General features: G+C 35.5%; 2 protein-coding genes across 7 annotated transcripts; one reads left to right on the top strand and one right to left on the bottom strand.

Annotated features, from left to right (window-relative positions):
* Positions 1–2,833: 2,833 nt before the first annotated feature.
* Positions 2,834–5,618, bottom strand: LOC117218998 (G kinase-anchoring protein 1-B). 2 transcript variants are annotated; one of them, XM_033467818.2, is made up of 7 exons: positions 5,465–5,618; positions 5,142–5,324; positions 4,778–4,852; positions 4,312–4,552; positions 3,985–4,242; positions 3,757–3,911; positions 2,834–3,670 (listed from the first exon to the last, which is right to left on the bottom strand). In XM_033467818.2, exons 2-7 carry the CDS (start codon positions 5,313–5,315, stop codon positions 3,638–3,640), a joined length of 936 nt encoding a protein of 311 aa, XP_033323709.1. In that variant the 5' UTR covers positions 5,316–5,324; positions 5,465–5,618; the 3' UTR covers positions 2,834–3,637. The 2 variants fall into 2 exon arrangements, with proteins under 2 accessions (XP_033323709.1, XP_033323710.1); XM_033467819.2 differs by having other exon boundaries at positions 3,985–4,212.
* A 1,733-nt stretch (positions 5,619–7,351) lies between these two features.
* LOC117219038 (uncharacterized) lies at positions 7,352–20,480 on the top strand. 5 transcript variants are annotated; one of them, XM_033467900.2, is made up of 4 exons: positions 7,361–7,596; positions 8,553–8,770; positions 8,931–9,007; positions 9,081–20,480. In XM_033467900.2, the coding sequence occupies exons 2-4, from the start codon at positions 8,595–8,597 to the stop codon at positions 18,242–18,244; spliced, it is 9,417 nt and encodes a 3,138-aa protein (XP_033323791.2). In that variant the 5' UTR covers positions 7,361–7,596; positions 8,553–8,594; the 3' UTR covers positions 18,245–20,480. The 5 variants fall into 5 exon arrangements, with proteins under 5 accessions (XP_033323788.2, XP_033323791.2, XP_033323790.2 ...); XM_033467899.2 differs by having other exon boundaries at positions 7,361–8,311; XM_033467898.2 differs by having other exon boundaries at positions 7,361–8,363.
* The last annotated feature ends 98 nt before the right edge of the window (positions 20,481–20,578 follow it).

Here is a 20,578-nt window from a genome sequence, read left to right as displayed (position 1 = left end):
ATTCGAAAGAAATGTCTGACTCTCGAAACGCGTTCCTGAAGGGAAATATCGCGTATCACTGGCCATATACGTATAGTATGTACACAGAGAGACATATATAGCAGAGATGCTGCTCTTGGCCTGAGCAAAATCTCAGCCCGCAGGAATGACAATAGACTGTCAGATAATGAATCCCCACTGTCACCCCCTTTACCATCCCACGCCCTAAAACCCACCCTCTGTCGTGCTCTCTCTTTTTCCCAGTACCTCGTCCTCGCTCTCGCCTCTTCCCTCTCTCTCTCTCTCTCTCTCTCTCTCTCTCTCTCTCTCTCTCTCTCTCTCTCTCTGGTTTCCTCTCGGCAGCGACAGCTTCGAAACTGGCAACTTTAACTGGCGAAGTACAAACTTTTTTGTTGGCTCGACACACCGTGGAAAATTGGGCTAATCGAGTCGATCGAGTACCGTACGGCGAACGGTTGAATGCGACCGAACGGCTCGAATCATTTTAAATGGATCGAGAATTAGAAATTAACGCGCAATAAATCGGCTTAACGATAACGTAAACGATAGCTGTTGCGCAAATCTCGAGTCTCGATTCTCGAACGTCATCCGCGCGACTTCGATTAAAATTGAATTCGCTGCTTCCAGTAATTAATAATGGCTTTGATATATATTATCTTGATATATATAATATTACTATTTTAATTATACTATTATATATAGTAATTAAATAATAATAAATAATAATAATAATAATATAATTATACTATTTTATAATATTACAATTATTATTTTTAATTATACTATTTGATATATAATATCGGCTTTTAATGGTAATTTGTGCTTCGTCGTTTTATTTCTTTTGTGTATCGGCAGATGTTTTCGGGTGTTCGCGCGAGTCGACGGACAAGTAGAATTTGACTTCAACTTGGACCGCAGTTGTATCTATCGCTAACTGCGCCCCTTGTACTTTCAACCCTCTGCTCTTGTAGCAAACAAGACTATGACTGAGTAGGCGAGGCGTCCACTTAGCGCTAATGCCCCTTTTATTGGCCAAGATTCCAGTCAAAAGCTGAATAGATGCCCGACTGGCTCGCTCTTCCACATCGGTTTCCTCGAAAAATTAAACGAAACCGTCGATTTCAACCCTGCACGCAAATATCCCAGCTATCCATCCTGCAAGGATTAGTTTAACTAATCGATTGCTGAGGCGAGTCGATACCTTTTTTTTATTACTTGCGCCATTTTTACTAGAAAACACGATTTCAAAATTAGTTGTCGATATTATAATATTCGTGTTACATTTTTCATACTTAACGAACGTTTTTAAGCGTTCTATTTTATTTTTATTATCTATCTATTTTATTATTATTATATACCTGCATTTATATTAGGTGTACCGGAAAGTTCTGTCCGATAATGTCATTGCAAATTTCGACAGATATGCACATATTCATTTGAGACATATATTTTTGAAAAATGTTGCTCACAAATTGCCATCACGCCGTCATAAGTAACGACTGGAATTATATTGTACAATAAATATTACTAAATTTATGAAAAATCTATTATTTCTCAAACGGACAGAACTTTCCGGTAGACCTAATACGTTACGATTGGAACAATAAACTATATCGTAAGCATGCGACGCAATTTGTTACAGAATGTCGACTAAACGAATATTGGCGGAGCATCAATAATTTTCGTTCGTGGAAATAAATCGAAATGATGTGTTTATCATGCTCGAACCACCTGACGAGCGGCGATAAGTCATTGCAAATATGTAATTGATAATAATACGAGCTGTTTATTTTATTTATGAATAAAATTGACATGCCAAAACGGCTTCGCCCAATATATCGGCTCTCGGAATCTTCCGTTTCGTTTAAAATAGCGATCGTAATGCAGCAGATCGGTATTCGAACACAAGTTTCAACAAAGTCTACGGAATAAAGTCGTGTAAACCACGCAAAAAAAATATCATACATTCTTTTCTGTAATAAATACTGTTATCAGTTATCGTACGCATATCTAAAGGAACGATTCGTTTATTTTGATATAGTTGAACTGTCCGCTGTTTTTAATGAACAGGTGCAGTGTATAGTTAATTTTATCATGGTACGTGCAAATCCCCTTTACCGCGTTTTTTTTTTGCTTTCCCTCTCTCTCTCACTCTCTCTCGCTCGCTCTTTTTTGCGTGAGCTCGGGGAAACGAATGGAGCAAAGCCCGCAAAAAGAATTGGAACGTGAGATGTAAAATATCGAACCGAATGTTGAAGCCGAGTGAGAGACCGAGTCGAAAAAAAATTTCCCCTGGAATAACTCGAGGCAGAAAAAGTGAACAAAAAATTTCCATAAAAATGCACCCGCACGTATAATCCGGATGAAGCTTAGCATTTCGCGAAATGGTATGTCACCGATGGGAAATGGCTGAAAAAGCATGGAATTAGTGCGCAGAAAGAATGACAATCGAAGATTCGAAAAAACTTACGTGGACAATGTCGTACGGCTGACTTCGTTTTGCAACAGCCGTGACCGCACAAAATACGATATGTACGATAAGATCTATAAAAATTGCGCGATTAAGCTATCTCACTTTATTTGAAATTTAATAGAAACCTCTGTTACACTTTGTAGACCATGGAAGTATGCATTACCTTTCGCTTTGAAGTGTAATAAAAATAGAAAGCATAAATAAAAAACAGAACATAAAACATAAATATATATATGCAGGTCTAAAAATTATATTGTACAAAAGATCTACCGTAACTGCTTAGTTTGTAATTGCAAAAAATTCGGGATAGGTATTAGAACGGTTCGTATATTGTATTTATTTTATGGAGTAAGTGTGAAATAATCTGTGAAAATATACTTATTTTATTACTTACTTTGATACATTCATGATAGTTTGTATATAAATATGGCTTACATTTAGGACCTGAAATTTATGGTTTTATAGTGTACAAGTCTATCTCAGTCTCATAGAAAGAGTAGTTTGATCAGCTCTCAATGTTTAACTTCTACAAAGATGTGTCGTTCGATTAGACATTAATGGTTTGAAATACATAACGCATTTTTAGAAATGTATCGGTGCCATTGTTTTAATGAAATATTAAGGATATTATGAATGTCAACAAGTATACTGCAAAAAATATATTTATTAAAAAACGAAAATAACGCGCGTCATTCATTGATCTATTTTAACATAAAGTCTGCATAAAATCTGGAAGATAATGTTCACTGCCAAGTTTTCATATTGGAAGTAGTATTGCAGCAGTTCGACTAAACTTTCACTGCAATATTCGTCCTTATATTCAATGACTTTCATAGAAGTAATTGAATAATAAGAAATATATATGATCACAAAATATGATCAAAATATATAAAAGAAATGCATAGTTTAGAAAATATATGATCATGACTATATCCCTACCGAATGATCATTTATGCTTTATAAAATGTTTACTTAAAAAACCGATCTCTATGCTTGGAAATTGAATATGATACATAATAATATCTCGAGATCTTAAGTTTTAACAATTATACATCAGTCTTGAGACTGTTAGCTAATTAGTATGTAAAATAATCAATAGCGATAAATTAAGTTTCATAGATCACAATGTTTCAGTTTTTACGTTCAACAAAATTACTCTGTAGTTTAGGCATTTTCACTAGCTGGCCTCTTCTTATTCTAGAAAACAAATATTTATTTTTCCATTATTACATAAGATTCTTCGGACTTTGCCACGTTTACTTTCATTCTACATTAAACCTTACAGTTTGTTTAGATGGTTTGACATCTGCACTAGAAGTACGTGTTTTGGACCTTTCTTGTTCTAGTTGTGCATGTAAAGATGCTACTTCTGATGTTAATTCGTCTCTTATTTCTTGTAATTTAGCTACTTCTGCTAATACTGATGCTTTATCTTTCACTGATGAACAAAAATAACACAATTAATCATATTTATGAACGACAAATGATTAACCTAAGCAATGATAACTTACTTTCTCCATGAGATAATATTTGATATAGCTTTTTGTTCCTTTTTTTAACTTGTGTCACCTCTTCTTTCAAATTTTCCACCTGGATTCTTAATTCATTTATAACTTCATCGCGTTTTTCAACTTCTACCCTCAATTGAGCAGAAGTGATTTCATCGTCTATACGTGTTAGCCTTGTCCTTAATATGTCCTTCTCTTTTTCCTTTGTAATTTCTTTTTTCGTTTCCTTTTCTACCGAATCAAAAAATTCTTTATCCACATCTGTAACATCTCTATTCATTAGTTACCATATTATTTTTATGTAAAATTCAAATAATAATGAAATATTACCTTTAGGTTTTGGATCTGCACAATCGGTAGGTACAACTGTAATTTGAACATTGTTTGATCCCATGCTATTGAACTCTTCCAATGTCATGGTGGCCTTTTTTGATTTTTTCCCTGATTTCTTATTTGTCTCTTGATCTTTTTCTGGCTTACTAGTACCCACGCTTACTAGCTGCTCTTCATAAGCCAGCTTCGACAGCAAAATGGCTTGATGCAGCTCTTGCTCAAATGTTTCCTCGATAGCCTTAAGGAAATCACAATTGGATATGATAACACAGAACACTTATAAATATGTCACTACTGAAACAAAATCTTAGCTTTAACAATTTATATCTGAAACTAAACTGTGATTTTCAAAAATATAAGTCAAATCTACATTGTCCTTGATATCGCCATTCGATTAACAAACCAAAAATACTTAGAAAATCATTGACACATGAATTTGACAAAACACACTTTATATACCTACCATTGTGTCTTTTTCTTTCCATTGCTCCCATTGTTGATTTTCATTATTACTCTTGTTAGGTTTTTTCTTTTTCCCCTGTAAAATAATTATGAACATTATTAGTCAATGTCACGGATAAATCTATTTTAAATTTATTGACAATTCCTTTACCTAGTACATATTCGATTTATGATATTCAATATATAATTATTGTCACCTTTCTGTGTATTTAAAGAAGATCGAAATCCATAAAGGTTGTTACAATAGGAATTGACAATTTGAAACATGCAAAATATTCCCGCCAAAAGTATCCATAAGTATTCTGACCTTTACCGGCTAATCAAAAACAAAAAAAAACAACAAATATGTACTACACGCGTCATACCTTGTTTTGTTTTTTCTTGTCATCCTTTTTTGGCTGTTGTTGCTGTTTCGATTTAACGTTTTTGGCTTTTTGAGCTGTCTTACTAGAAGTGACATTCTTCTGCGTTTTCTTCGGTTCACAGTCATCGTCGTCAAGACTAAGTATCGCAAATCTCGATGGTACAGCAGTCGCCATTTCTGTCAACTGTGAATATACGTATTGATAATGAAACTACAGAACTTCCGGTATCGTTACGATCATGAGATTCGTAACATACGATGTAACCCACGCTATTGTATCGTATATCAAGCGGAAAATCTTTTAACACATGGCATGCGACTTACATGTATGTACACTTATCGTAACAAAGGGACGTATAATGAAAAATGAAGAACGTCGTTAAACCACGACGTAAACCGGAAACGAATGGTAAACATTGACGCAAAACGGCAGCGCCTCTACCGGAAAATATCGTCAAAATTGCACTTACCCGCCCGACGACACAGTGCAACCAACTTTTGCGGAGAAAATATGAAACTGGCTACATACGTATTCTTACACACACTTTGCAGCCGAATCTTTCAAAATAAAGATGTTAACTAACTTTAGTTAATCGTCAATATTCATATAACTTTTTAATTTTAATTTACACTGGGTTTTTAATGTCTGTAAAATTAAAGTTCTTTAAATGCGTTACATCGAAATGTATGTATATTTATTATTATTACAAACAAAAACAAGCGGTTTATAAATTAATATTTATGTAATGAAATGCTTAATATAATTTGACGAATAACATATATTATATTGAATTTAATAAGATTATGGGCTATTCAAATTATACGTGCATTACACATGTTAACATTTAATTAAACTTGATATCGAATTATGATCGCGTAATTAAATGTTCCTAATTTTATATACAAGTATTATTTTGTAGTATAGTATTTATAAAAATCTTAACAAATTGTAATAATTAGAAAATATTGCTAATTGTGCTCGTATTTTAAAAAATTAGACACTTTTGCCTTAGTGGCACTTACGTACAAGATGCAATATTGATTAAATTTAACAATTCGCGTTACAATAATTTATTACATTATCAGATTAATTACAGGTATGCACGGAAAACAGACGTCCCATTTTGCAGGATTACAGTCACATGTGCAGCTGATTCTAACTGTTAATCTCAAATATAAAATATTACACGTGCACATATTTACTAATATACCGTTTTAAAAGGACAAGCCGCGAAACGTATGCGTATTCAATCGGTATTGTATGTACATGTTACGTGGAACTTCGATCCTTATAGCCTTTGATACTTTATAGCTCATGTTTTCTCCTTAATTTGTCAGATAAACAATATGCAGCCCATAATCCATATTATCCATTTCGAACAAACGTAACAATATTAAGGGAATAAGTAAATCTGCAGTTTATGGGAGTCACCTCTGATTTCGATGACCTTGAAATATGTTGTCAAGGTCATTATTCTAAAAAACTTTTTCATGTACGCACACTCTCTTTCAGTTTCCGAGATATTCGCGAAAAATTGTTGCTATTATTATAATGAACCCTGCGTATAATATTTATGTGTCCGTGGCGGTATATGCGTTAGCATGAAATTTTAAATTAAAATAATGAAGTCATATATACAAATAAGCAAAAATACACGGTAAATCACTCTGCAAATTGTTTCGATCCAGATACAGTCATGCATACCTAGAAAATATCGAAAGATTACGAAAAGATATCTGATTAAAATTCCCTCGTAACTGAATAAAATCATATATGTAATATGCAGTCTTTCTCTTTCGGACTCGTGTAACGTAAATCTGAAGCGTTAGGTCTTTGGTTAGGTCTCGAACACGGTAAACAACCTGAAATATCCCTTTTAGATCCCTTAATATACTGGCATATTAAATTCTTGTTACATTGAGTTTCTAATGCGATCGAATCTCTATCTCTTTAACTTTTTTTAAATACAACATGGAAAAAACAAGGCCTATTACACGTATCTATAGGAAGAACGTTGTTCGGAAGGATGACCTTAACAACATATTTCAAGGTCATTAAAATCGCACGTGACTCGTTCAGACTGCATATTTATTTAATGTTAATTTTTTCAGGCGGTACATTACAAAATCGAGGAACAATCAAAATAAAATGAGCGACGTGAAAGGTTATTGACGCGCAATAGTTGGCAGAACTGCCGGATCGAGAATCTCGATCAACGAGAGAGAAGGAAGCAACCATCTACACATCCATCCATCCACCGTACGGAGCCCCGTTGCACGTCGGGAAACTGAACATGTACGTACGTCGTACGAGCGACGTAGAGCGTTGAATGTGTCGATTACGTTCGGGGTTGGCTTGCACTTTTCGCGGTTGTATGTGCGCGCAGCAACGTCGCGTGGTCAGCGATCGAGGTGCTCGCGAAGGTTTCTAGTGTGTAGTGACTGGGTGATAAGAGGTGAGCCGAAAAGAGAAACTTGTTCTTTTCTTGGGACGCTCGCCAATTCAGGAGGTGTACAATTCTATCGCGGCGTCGTTCTAACAAACAGCCGGGAGAGCCGCGACATTCACAATAGTGCATCTGTGTGTGAAAACACATCCAATCACGGAATTCGCGGGCTAAGATGCCCGACGTGGCTCCCGCGGACAACGTCGGCATCGAGACCAGGGTCAACGAAGCGGTGCACGACGAGTGGAGCGACGCTCGCTCCTGGTTTCCCGCGAATACACGTCCGATCCAATTTTCACGTCCATTCGTACATATGGGCAAGAAGTTCATCGTATTTTGAAACGGCGAACAGTGCTCACATAAATTAACTGGCTGTTTCGTGTGAATATTTTTGTCCGTCGTGGTAGCATGAAATTGTTGCTGCACTGTACCAAGATAACAACGACAATTTTATTAACATACTCTTTCACACGTTCACTTCTAACAGACTATGTTGGACATTAAATATTAATGTAAATGTTTACGGTGCAATCAATAGATCTGGATGGACATAGAATTATTCGAAGCTCTGTAAATGTTTTCTCTGGAGGACTCGCTAGTAACTGAGTTGTCTTTCATATTTACATTTTGGAAAAACTGTATGGAGAGACTGAAAGTGTTTTAACGATTTGCACGCATATTTTAAGTTCAATAAGCCATGAAATGAAGGAAACATAATCAAAAGGTGCACGGAAACTTAGACGAATCTGTAGATTCTTTGGAACCACATTTGTTTTGTATGGCTTCTTATATGGATCATGTTTAGTTTGTCAATAAAGTTACGCTAATTATCATTCACGCATATTAAGATTATATTTCAATCGATACATTACGTCTTTTATATGATTATATATCGAAGCATCTAGTAGTAAAGTTACTTGTCGAAATAACAAATATAAAAAGCAACATAATAATTTTAAACTTAGATGCTGATATTGTGAAGGAGTAAAACTGAACGGATCTTTAAGATGTGTGAACAAACAGAAATCAATTACTTGGACGGTGACGTAGTATGGGTAAAACTTGGAGCTTGTTGGTGGCCAGGACAGGTTACCGGGTTTCATAATTTACCTAAGGACATTCAAGATGAATTTCAAAAGAAGCCTTTAATAGCTGCTGTAAAGTTCTTTCAAGAAGACACCTAGTAAGCAATTTATCATTAATGTTGTTTTGCTAATATTCATTCATCTGTTTATATGTACATTGTAGTTTTAATATGTAGGTATTTAAACATTTGATACATTCATTCTGCGTATTTGCATAATTTATGTACATGATTAACACAGAATTTTTATTATTTTCAGCGAATTTGTGAAAAACTATCAACAAATTTACAAATACAATTGTACACAAAAAGATGAATTCATCAAGAAAGGACTTGGTATACTTCTTTTTATATTATATATCTTTTACGTTAAACATCGCTTCTTATCGTAGATTTATTAAATTTACAGATAAATATAGAAGCAAAAGCAAAGATGGCTCTCGGTATATGGATAAATTTCCTGGAGACGTTGAAATGGCTGAGAAGTTGACTGGAGGTGATCCAGATATACTAAACCATGATAAATTTTGCCCCGAGGAGAAGCCAAATATATCAGCTTTATTTGGAGATAAAAAGGTTACGAAGAAAAAAAAGGAACGAGAGGATACTCCTAGAAGAAGCGATTCTATGGAAGTTGTAAGGAAGATCACTCACCCACGATTTTTAAAGGAGAGCGATCATGAAGTCAGAATTCGTCAACAGCCTAGCAGTTTACCATCAACACCAAATAATACTGGTTCTCCGCAATATCCTTGTCATTTGTGTAATTTCACTTCTTCCCGCGTCAATGTTATTATCTGTCATATAAAAAGTCATAGGTCTGGAAATTCGCCAATGTCAAAAACAAAGGTGAAAACTTATTCTCAGTATAGGGGTAGACACTCGGATGTAGATACTCCGAAAAGGAAATACGTGAAGAAAGATAAAAGTCAATCGAGCAGAAGTAAGAGTAGTGGGGAATCAGCGAAAAGAAAACAAATTAAACAAAATGAAAAAGCTGCTAAAAAGAAGAAAACTGATCCTAAAATTCGTGATACTATATTGGCAGATTGGGAAGATGAATCTGATGAAGATATTAGTCTGAACCAGAGTAAACAATCTGAATTAACACCTGTAAATAATTCACCAACGAAAAGTCATTTTGATCTTGATAAATCGGAAGAGTCTGGTCAGAAGAATAATACACTACCGGATCCTAATGAAATTATTGCAGAAACTGAAAAATTACTTAAAGAAACAGAGAAGTTGACATCAATTAATATACTGGAGCACTCTGAAACGGATAATATTGATATATCAAAAAATTTTAAATCAAATCTTTTCGATAAGCAACCTGATCAGGAGAAAGACACATCTGATGTTGAAATCAACGAATCTGCCAATAAATCACAGAAAGGAAAAGAATCTTTCAATTCTGATAATGAAAGTAAATACAATACACCCAACAAAGATGATAGGAAGTCATTATTGTCTTGTTTTGATTTTCATGAAGAGGAGTTATCTATACCTCCTGTAAGGAAAAAAGCCCGCGCGTTTCACCAAAAGAAAGAAATTATAAAAGAATTTGAAATGAGTCAAGCTTTAAAAACAGAGCAGGAGAAAGAAGCAGAAAATAAAACTGCAGACGAGGATAATAATATTAAGATACATGAAAATGAAAAGATGGATGCGCTGTTGTCTTTAGGGGTAAAGGATTTGGAGAAATACGGGAAAAGCAAAAAATCTGTAGAAGAAGACAAATCAATGAAGAATGAAGCTGAGAAACTCGCAGAAAAATCACAACCTGAAAAAATGTCAGCGGACGTGCAGAAATCTGCAACTAGTGATGTTAAAACGGAGTTAAAAGTCATAGAAATATTTGAGGCTGAAAAGTCCGAGGATGAATGTAAAGATGTTGTAACTTCTCCAAAACCACAAACACAAGAAGTTCCTAAAACAAATACCGAGGTAGAATTAACAGAAGATAAAGAATTAAGTGTGCAGAATGAAACTATCGTTGATAAATCAACGGAATATAAAAGTATAGATATTGATCATGAAATTAAAGAAAGTACAGAGCAACCTTCAAAAGATATGGACGAAGCTTCTTCTGAGCGATTTACTACCGAAACAGAAGATGAAACAGTTTCCGAATCAGCTGACACGCTTCCGGATCAAAGCGAAAATTCTGATGCAGATATGCTGGATCAAGATCAAGGACCCAATTCTGCGATTGCTAATACTTTGCTAAACAACGATCAATTAAACGTTACTCCGCAAGGAAGAAAGCGTAGGGGCCGACCAAGGAAGTCAGAATCTTTACATAGTACCAGTGGTAATACTAGTGGGAACGAAAGTCCAAGGATAAAAGATAACAAAAACAGTCAAAAGCTTTTAGAAAAGTTTGAAGTCGAAAGGAGAATTTCGGAGTCTGACAGTGAACGTTCCTACAGTGGAAGAAAGCGAAAACCGAATAAAAAATATTTAGAATCTGATATATATGTGCAGGAATTAGATCAAAGAATATATAAGACTGATGAAAGCCAATCTGAAAGCGAGGAGAAGGGTACTGAAAAGGGGAAAGGTAGAACAAAAAGAAATAAAAAATTGTCAACAATCGATACGAAAATAAGTGAGAAGATCGAGCTTGAAGAACAAAAAGAATTGGAAATCTCTTGCAATGTGTCGAATGTATCGGAGAATAATGTTAATTCTTCTAGCATCGAATTACAAGATAATTTAAATGAAAGCGATACACACAAAGACGAAATCATTATGGAAGCAGATACAAAAGACAGTGACAATCAAGTTTCTAATGAAATTTATGAAAAAATGTCTTCGGAAGAAAAAGATTTACAAGCATACACATCTGCCTTTCCCGAAGATATAAAATCTCAGGTGAAAGAAAATGTTGCCGAAACTAAGGATACAATACTTGAACCTGAAAACGCAAAAGACATTACAATGGAGACTGAAAATTTGTTAAGTTCCAGCGAGGTTCATACAGAAAAATTGAAAACTCTAAATGTAGAAACCTGTGCTACAATTCAACCGGAAATTTCAACAGAAAAAGATATTTCTTCGCAAACAGATATTTTAAAGACTGTTGAGATGTTACCACCGAAAAAGTCACAGATTAAAAAGTTTGAGTTATCACAAATTGATTTTTTTGACTCGGATGCCACTGTTAGTAAATCTACTGTAGAACCCGAATTAGATAGCGGGCAGGAAAAATTAAAACATGCAGAAGTAATTAAGAATGATGCGGGTACGGATGAGCCGCATTCTTTGAATGAGAAAGAAGACTTATTTTCTGAGAAACTAGAGTCAGATACCAAAAATGAGGATACTATGAAAGAAGTACCAAAAGGAGAGACAAAAATCCAAAGTATTGAAGAGGCTATACCAGTAAACGAAGAAGTTCATCAAACCGAAACGGAAACCTCTGACATTCAAAAGCAAGGATTAAAATTAGAAAGCTCGGAACCAGCATCCAAAGATGCAGCAAGCGAGCAACAATCTCCAAAGAAATCGGCTATGCAAACAAGGTACAAAGGAAAATTTACTCCGGAAACAGGTGCTAAATCGAAGAAGGACAAAGAGCTATTTGTTGAAGAAAAGTCATCAAATACATTTCAGGAAGCTTTCTTGAAAACTTTGCACATAGACAAGAAAAAAGGAGGAGTTGACGATTCTGATACAACTTGGAAGGGAAAGAAAGGTAAAAGAGCAATAAAGAAGAAGCTTGAAGAAGATATGGATGCAACAAATTCTACTGTTGAGACAATCCCAGCTGTGAAATCTAACGAGGAGTCACCGAAAAAGCTTGAAAATCTGTCGAATATTCAATCTGAAGAAAATAATTCACAGGTCACGGTTATGAGCAATTTTGAAGGTATAGAAGTAGTGGTTGATCAAAACGTTGAAATGGATACAAAAACAGATGATACCATGCTTCAAAATGTAGATCAACTTGCTTCATCATCAAGTGAACTTGACAATACATCTAAGTCGCTAGTGCAATCATCTTCTATCGAAGAGACTTCAAAATCTATTAGCATAGACATACAAAAGGTGGACGAATCATCAAGAATGTCAACATCTACGCCATCACCGTCATCCGACATTGCAGTACCAGTGAAGAAACGTGAGATGCCTCGAATAATTGAAAATGTTACATTAACCGAGCCTATGCAGATTTTAAAATCAAAATTATTGGATAAATTCCCACAAAAAGGAATAAAGCATAAACTAGAAACAGAAAGCACAAAAAGGTCTGATCAGAAAGCGGGTCCAAAGGCGAAAGTAATGAAAATCGAATCTCTGTCGTCGAACACTAAAATGAAAACTGGTTCGAAAGTAACATCCCACATGTCGTTGACTAAAAAGCTACAAGTGTTGAAAGCTGAAGAAGCGGAAACTGCTGCAATGATGGAAGCGCAAAACGAGCAGTTGAATTTAAAAACTTCAAAGGTTTCTACCACAGTAGCTGCAACTGAGAAATTCATTCAACAAAGTTCTCAGAGTTTGGCAGATATGGAATTAGATATAAACTCAATGCCATTTGTTCTTAGTGAAGATGTTTTAACACCAGAAAACATTGAACAAATGCCTGTCGTAATATCCTCTATCATACCTGCGACTAGTACGATACCAGCCACACTATCTTTCACCCCTACAACTCAGATAATGTCAGCTACTCAAACTCAATACAAATTAAGTGATAATACGACCGAAGTATCGCCTACAAAGAAAAAGAGTGGTACTCCTGCGATCTTGAAGAACAAAAGTAAAGCTAAACCTACAATTACGAGTATAAAAACATTGGTGCCTCCGTTAACTGGTGGAGTAAAAGGTATTAAATTTCAAAGTACCCCAGCAACAAGCAAAGTTCCCCCTCTTTTAACACAAAAAGGGACACCAGGTAAATATGTAGTGGTGCAAACATCTGGAGGACAACAATTACGTTATAGTGTTCAAGGTAAACCTGGCACCCAACAAAAAATTGCTATACCGACCGGTAAAGCTGCTGGAAATGCACAAGTAGTTCAACAAGGTGGCAAAGTAGTTATTTTAACATCGGCGCAGTCTGGGCAAACGAAAATGTTACCTTTAAATATCGCTAAAACTTTAGGTAGCAAAGTGCAGAGAATTATGACTAGTAAAGGGCAAGTACTTTGTCCTATCAGTCCACAAGGTATTATTAATTCAAAAACGGTAATTGCTCCGAAAGGTGATGGTGTATCTCCGACGACGTCAAAACTTCCTGCAGGTCATAAAATTATTAACACACAAGGTATAATAACATCAAAAGGTGTACTGACTCCGATTTCAGGAACAATTGGTAAGACCGCTCTGCTGGGAACATTGTCTCAGGGGATTCTTACAAAAGGTGGAATTTATACGCCAATAAGTGCTTCTACTTTAGGTGGGAAAACGATTATTGGATCGAAGACTTTAGTCACAAAAGGTGCGACCATTTTGTCTTCACAGAACTTAGGTACTTCTAAAGCTATTTTAACCCCGATATCTCAAGCTATTAGTGGGAAAACAATTTTAAGTCCTCAAGGTATCAGCTCGAAAACCACAGTTTTGACCCCAATAACAGGACAGCAAGTGAAAGCAATCGCGGCAAAAAGTCCATCCAAAGGCAGTAAAGTACAATATCAGTCTGTTCAGCAGAAAGTGCAATTACCTATGCTACAGAAATCACAGAAGGTTGGAATGTCTTCTTCGCAAGGAAGATCTACACAGTTGAAGGGTGCAGCGAACACAGTTGTGTTGCAGAATCCTGTCCCTACACAAAAGACTGGGCAAGGGAAGAGAATAATTAAACAAACGGTGGTGCAACAGGGTTCTCAAATGCAAAATATTGCAACTCAAAGCGGTAGCCAGCAAACGATGCGTATGAATCCGCAGATTCAAAAAGGAAAAGGTGTACCTACATCGACTATACAAAAAGTTATTGCTCCTCGTGGTGGACGGCAATCGAAGACACAACAAAAGATCGTCGTTCAAAAAGTCCAAGAACCAACAATCACAGCTGTACAGAACATTCAGACAAAACAAAATGTTGCAGGCTCACTAGCAGGTGTGCCGGGTATGTCTAAGATGACTCAACAAAAGCATTCTGTTACACCCACTAAATCTAGTACAAAAGGTCATGCAATAAGTAAAAGTACGCAGCAACAGAAGAATTTGTTGAATATAGCAATGAACTCGGCAGCTACAGCTAATGTAAGCACAACTCTCCCTGCTTCTTTGTCTCTTCCACCGTTAGAACCTATTGAACCTGAAAAGAAATTGAAAATGGAAACTATACTCTCCGAAACTATACAAAAGGAACCTAAAGGAGACAAATTCAGTATCGAGAAAGTCGGTGAAGCAGAAAAATTGGATGAATCGAAAATAACTACGCAGCCGCAAATAATGGCCTTACCAACGGAGAGTAGTGATGGAACGCAAACTTATGTTCTAGTGACCATCGATGAACAGGGACAGATACAGCCGCTTGATAATAACGCTCTTATGTCGTTAGAAGGCACGACACAAAATCCAGATGGTACAAGAACTTTGTACATAGACCCCAGTTCGTTAGGAGAGGCAGGTACATTAGACAATATTGTTCTACAGTTTGACAATGGTGTACTACCAAACATACAGACTAGTTCTACAGAACCCACACAAACGATTATATCAGAAAGCTTCCCCACTTCAGAAGTAATACAAACATCGAATCAAGATATTCTAGCAGCTGCTCTAGCTAATACAGATTTCCAACAAGAAATCAATTTATCAGAGAATCCAGCTGGAAGTGTGATGACTGCTGGCTTAACTCAAACGAGTTTGATAAATCAGACTATTTTACAATCAACTATCATCCCTCCTACAGAACCAATATCTTCTCCTTCTGTACTCGAGACCTCGTTGACCTTAAATCAACCTATAATGACCCCGCTAGAGGTGCCTAGTAATTTACCTATACAGTCAGAAACAACACCTAGTTCGACTGTAACAACCATACCAACTTCCCTTGAGTTGCCGATTACTATAACTAATCCTAGCATTTCTTACATTTCAACGGGTGAAGCACAAATCCAGATTCCTGGTAATTCTATGCCAGATATCGGAGAGATCATGGAAAGTTCGAGCACAGCCGAAATTACAAGATCAGATGTTCCAGTAACTACTCAGTACCTAGTGTTGCCGAATTTGGAAAGTAACATAACCACAGAATCTCAGAAAGAGCAGAACGATACTACTTCAGTGCCCAGTGTCTCGTATTCAGTTTCGATACCAAATAGTATAGTTATACAAACTTCGCAAGTGCAGACTACTCCATCGATGCCTATAATAGATGACACCTACACAGAAAACGTTCAATTTGGTTCAACTGTAGAACCATCGATAAAAACAGAGCAATCTTTCGTAAATGTAGCCGTGTCAGAGATGCTTGTCTCAAAACCACCTACTTCTACGGAATGTGTACAATCACAAGACACCACTGTAACATCAGAGATGAACATATCTCAAGATGACTCTGCAGCTTCTCAAGAACCCATTGTATCGACGAACGAGCCTGCTATTTTGGATGGAGAACAAAACGCAGAAACACCTTTAGAAGAAGTATATTCTTCTCAAGAAGTATCCATGAAATCGGAGGAAATGGTTTTACAGTCTTCGGCAGATAAAGAGGACAGTAGTCCTAATGTGACAATAGGTGAGCAAAATGAAGAGATTAGTAATAATGATAATACAGAACATGTAGATATTTCAGAGCAGCCAGATGAATCTATTCAAACGAGTAATCTATCCTCAATGGATGAAACTGGTTTAGTCACATCTGAATCCAGTGTAAAAATGTCGCCTGTAGAGCATACGAGCTTTGAAGTATCGGACTCGAATGAAATAGATGCGGATGCATCGCAAGAATCAGAAAATGTAAAGAAACTCGAAGAACTGACATTCGATGAACAACCTGACAATAAAGTTCACTCTCCTGTAGTGCAGGAACAGGCACCAACGTCCAATGAAGTGGAAGTTGTTCAAGAGGCGGCTCAAATTCTGCCTGCAGAATCATTAAACCGTTTAGATGAACAAAGTATAAATATGGATGAAGCTATGGAGTCTAAAATTTATGCTGCGAGTACAGTAAAGGAACCAGAAGGCTGTCAAAGGGACGAGCCATCATCTCAAGGAGAGTCAGATATTGTTCAAAGAAACTTGGACTTGCAATTCGAAGAAACAAATTCAGAGACTAGTCATGAAACACCGTCGCAGTCGTACGAACAGTTTGGTGTAGCAGTGACTACCGACTCTACTGATTTACCGAGCCAATCTGCTACAAAATCAGAGAACTCGAGGGAACCATCGCAATCGATAACATACGAACCTATGGAAACAGACGAGGAAGCCATTGTCACAGAGCCACCAAGTCAATCGTTTGAGCATTCAAAGATGAATGAGGCTTCCCAATCGTATGAAACTTCTACTGAAGAGAACACGAATGCACCTACTCAATCATTTAATGAACTCATGCAAAGTCAAGAGGAGAGAGCGACTATGGATGAAGGAATAGATGATCAAACGTTCCCGACGCAGAGCTACGATGTGGGAAAGGCAGAAAATATTTCAGAGACTTTAGAAACCGATACTGAAATTAGTCAAGAGGGAAATATGCCGTCTCAGTCTAACGACATTGGTGCTGATGGTATTGGTACATCCTCAGTCTCTACTAATAATTCAGGACTGAATGAGGACGAAACAGCGAGCTCATCTTACGTGCCGGAAACTCCTGAGAATCAGGAAAGAGATCCAGACCAAGAAAGTGCAATAAGTACATCGTCCTGTGAGATTCCACCTTGTGCAGAATTAAATATCGCGTCATCTAGTGCAGAGCATACAATTATCCATGACAATGGAGTACCTGAAATACCTACATCGTCATATAATTTGAATCCAGACATTACATCAACTCATGTAGATTCTGTGCCGACCTCTAGCTATGAAGAACAAAATGTCTCAACTTCTTATGAGGTGCCGATTTCAATGCCTGGCCTAGAAGAGACACCTTCCCAAAACTTTGTCACCGAAAGTACAGATCATAGAAACGAGCCTTCTAGTTACTACGCTCACCATCAGGAGGTAACAGCGAGTTATTATGAACCAGTTGGCCAAGAAACAAACTCTAGGTTGGACGAAGATCCACAAGAGGAAGTTACTCCCAGTTATTATGAGGGTAATCCTCAAGAAGCCAGCCAGAGTTATTTTAACCCGGAAGAAGCTACACCGAGTTACTCCAGCCATAATGTTTCTCCTAGTTATTACGATCACAGACCAGAGAGCGAAGCCAGTCAGAGCTACTATTCTACAGACGATATAGAGAAAAGCGAACAATCCTCCTCACAGAATATTGAGGCGTCTCAAAGCTTTTACCAGGAACAATCGGATGAATTAAAATTACGACAGCAAGGAGAAGCTACCCCAACTTATACTGAAAGATATCCAGTTGATTACACATTGGAGAATTCCCCCATAGAAAGGCACGATCTTGTAGAAAGTTCTGTACCAGCCACAAGGCCTACAGAGAGGTAATACATTATGATGGATAATAGCATTATGCTATGAGGAGAGTCCTTGTTTTTATAGACTATTGGACATTGCCGCCATTGATAGATAAACTCGAGTCTATTTTCAAGTGTAAATATAATATTAAGATGATAAGTGACTAAATGTAAGGTTATAATTAGACTCTTATTATAATTTATAACTATTAAATAAATATATATATATATACATATATATATATGTATATATATTTACATTTATACGTATATATAATATAGATATATATATATATATATATATGTATATGTATACATGTAAACACAGTATGTGTAAATATATATATACATATATTATATTATATATATATCGACAACGGATTTAATCCGTACATAGAATTCGATATGTAAGCACATTGTAATTAACAAAAAGAGATATGGTTTCATTGCAAAAACACTATGATCTTATTATTATTTGATATATTGAGGTATTGTTGATACCTCGGTATGATGTATTCATAACTTCTCTTTTTCACTCTCTCTCTCTCTCTCTCCTAATTATGTTAATACTTTGGCATATGACAACTTTCTTACTATTATACGTTTTTAAATATCATATGCATGTAATGTGTATATTGTAAAATTTCGCTGTGGATCATTGGGGTAGTAGTAAAACCTATCAATCGCTCGTTTTGCATTATGTAATTGTTGCAACGAAAATACCATTCGCTCTATTAATAATTCGTTTTGCAATTACGTCGAACGAGTCCAGATAAAATGGTTATAGAATATTTATACATTGTCACAATTTTTTATTAAAAAAGAGTAATCAAAGTTACTGCTACTCCATAGAGTTGAATTTTAACGAGCGAACTTCTTTATCAAATGCCCAAGAACGGGGCTTGAGTAATTGTATAAAAAAAATAAATGCACAATATATCTTCAATAAAGTACTAATAATGTACGCCCTAAAATATTTGTAAAATACACAAGTAAAGACTTTTTGGGCTATCATTCGAAGACTTAATTTTTCATATAAGTTCTTCACTGTCCGTTCTTTTCGCTCAATGAACTGCCTGTTGATAGAAATTTTTAATGTTGTAAGTAATCACAGGTGCGTATGATTGAGCGGATCCAAGGATCGTGTTATTAGACGTACAGTGTTTACTTTGTAGGTACTAGTTTATATTTACGAGAAACAAACAGCCTATTATTTCATCTATAACGATGTGTAACCTGTGTGTTGATGCTATGTAAAGGATAAAAGGGTTTTAACAGAAAATCTGTCATATTTGAGTCGAATTCACGCTTTATAAGGAACTATAGCTTATAATTAAAATATTCGGATAATTCTTGTTACGAACGAATCATCGATTATGTCAGAAGGACATTATATTTCTGTAATATATTTAAATTAAATCGGAATATTGCATAATTTATTTTTAAATTAATTAGTACGGTATGCTGATAAAATGTATATTTTAATAAGTGTTTCCTAATATAAATTGAAACAAATAATGTGTCCAAGATAATTCGTGGATCTCAAACATGACAGATTTGCTATTGCATCCTAATAGAAATGATTATATTATATTCTTTATAAACTCATGTTATCAAAAATAAATTTGTTTTTATTTCCCGTGGCGTTTTCAATTATGGTCACGTATGTATATATTATTGTCAAGGGAAAATATATTAATTAAAAGTTATTAATGTTTCGCGAAAAATGAGAAACAATCTTGATAGAATGTTTTTTGGGTAAACGTAGATGAAAATCAATTTTGCAAAAGATGGACTGAATTGTTAATATTAATCATCCCTTAAATTTTTTGGGTATGTATATATTTGTGCACGTACATTATATTGCACGTATACATATAATGTATCTGCATAAATATACGTGCATATATATCTTCCACTTAAAGATGTTACATTAAAAGATTTATGTACCTATGAATAATATATCATAATTCGAGATGGGAAAATTATAGTTACATTTTCTATCAAAAATTTTCTGATACAATCGTCAGGTGGGATATATATACAGAATACATATTGCTTCATTGAAGTTATAAAGTGTAAGTGACATAAAGTGATACTAATTAAAATAGCATTGCTGCGTTCTTATATCAATAACAATTTGATATTTTCATCACTAACAATAATTAGCTTTTTATTTCTACAGTGTGCACGACATACAAGATTGTAACTAAGAGATAAAATAAATATATGAATATTTACGTAACAGATTATATGTATACTGAATATGTTTTTGGTGGTTTATTATTTAATAACATCCCATTACTATAATCTTTTTTTAAAAAAGAAACATTTAATTTTACTTCGAGCTGTTGCAATAATTCAG

The sequence above is a fragment of the Megalopta genalis genome, chromosome 4 (assembly GCF_051020955.1).
Source record: "Megalopta genalis isolate 19385.01 chromosome 4, iyMegGena1_principal, whole genome shotgun sequence".
Lineage (NCBI taxonomy): Eukaryota > Metazoa > Arthropoda > Insecta > Hymenoptera > Halictidae > Megalopta > Megalopta genalis.
This window is presented reverse-complemented; position numbering and strand designations above follow the sequence as displayed.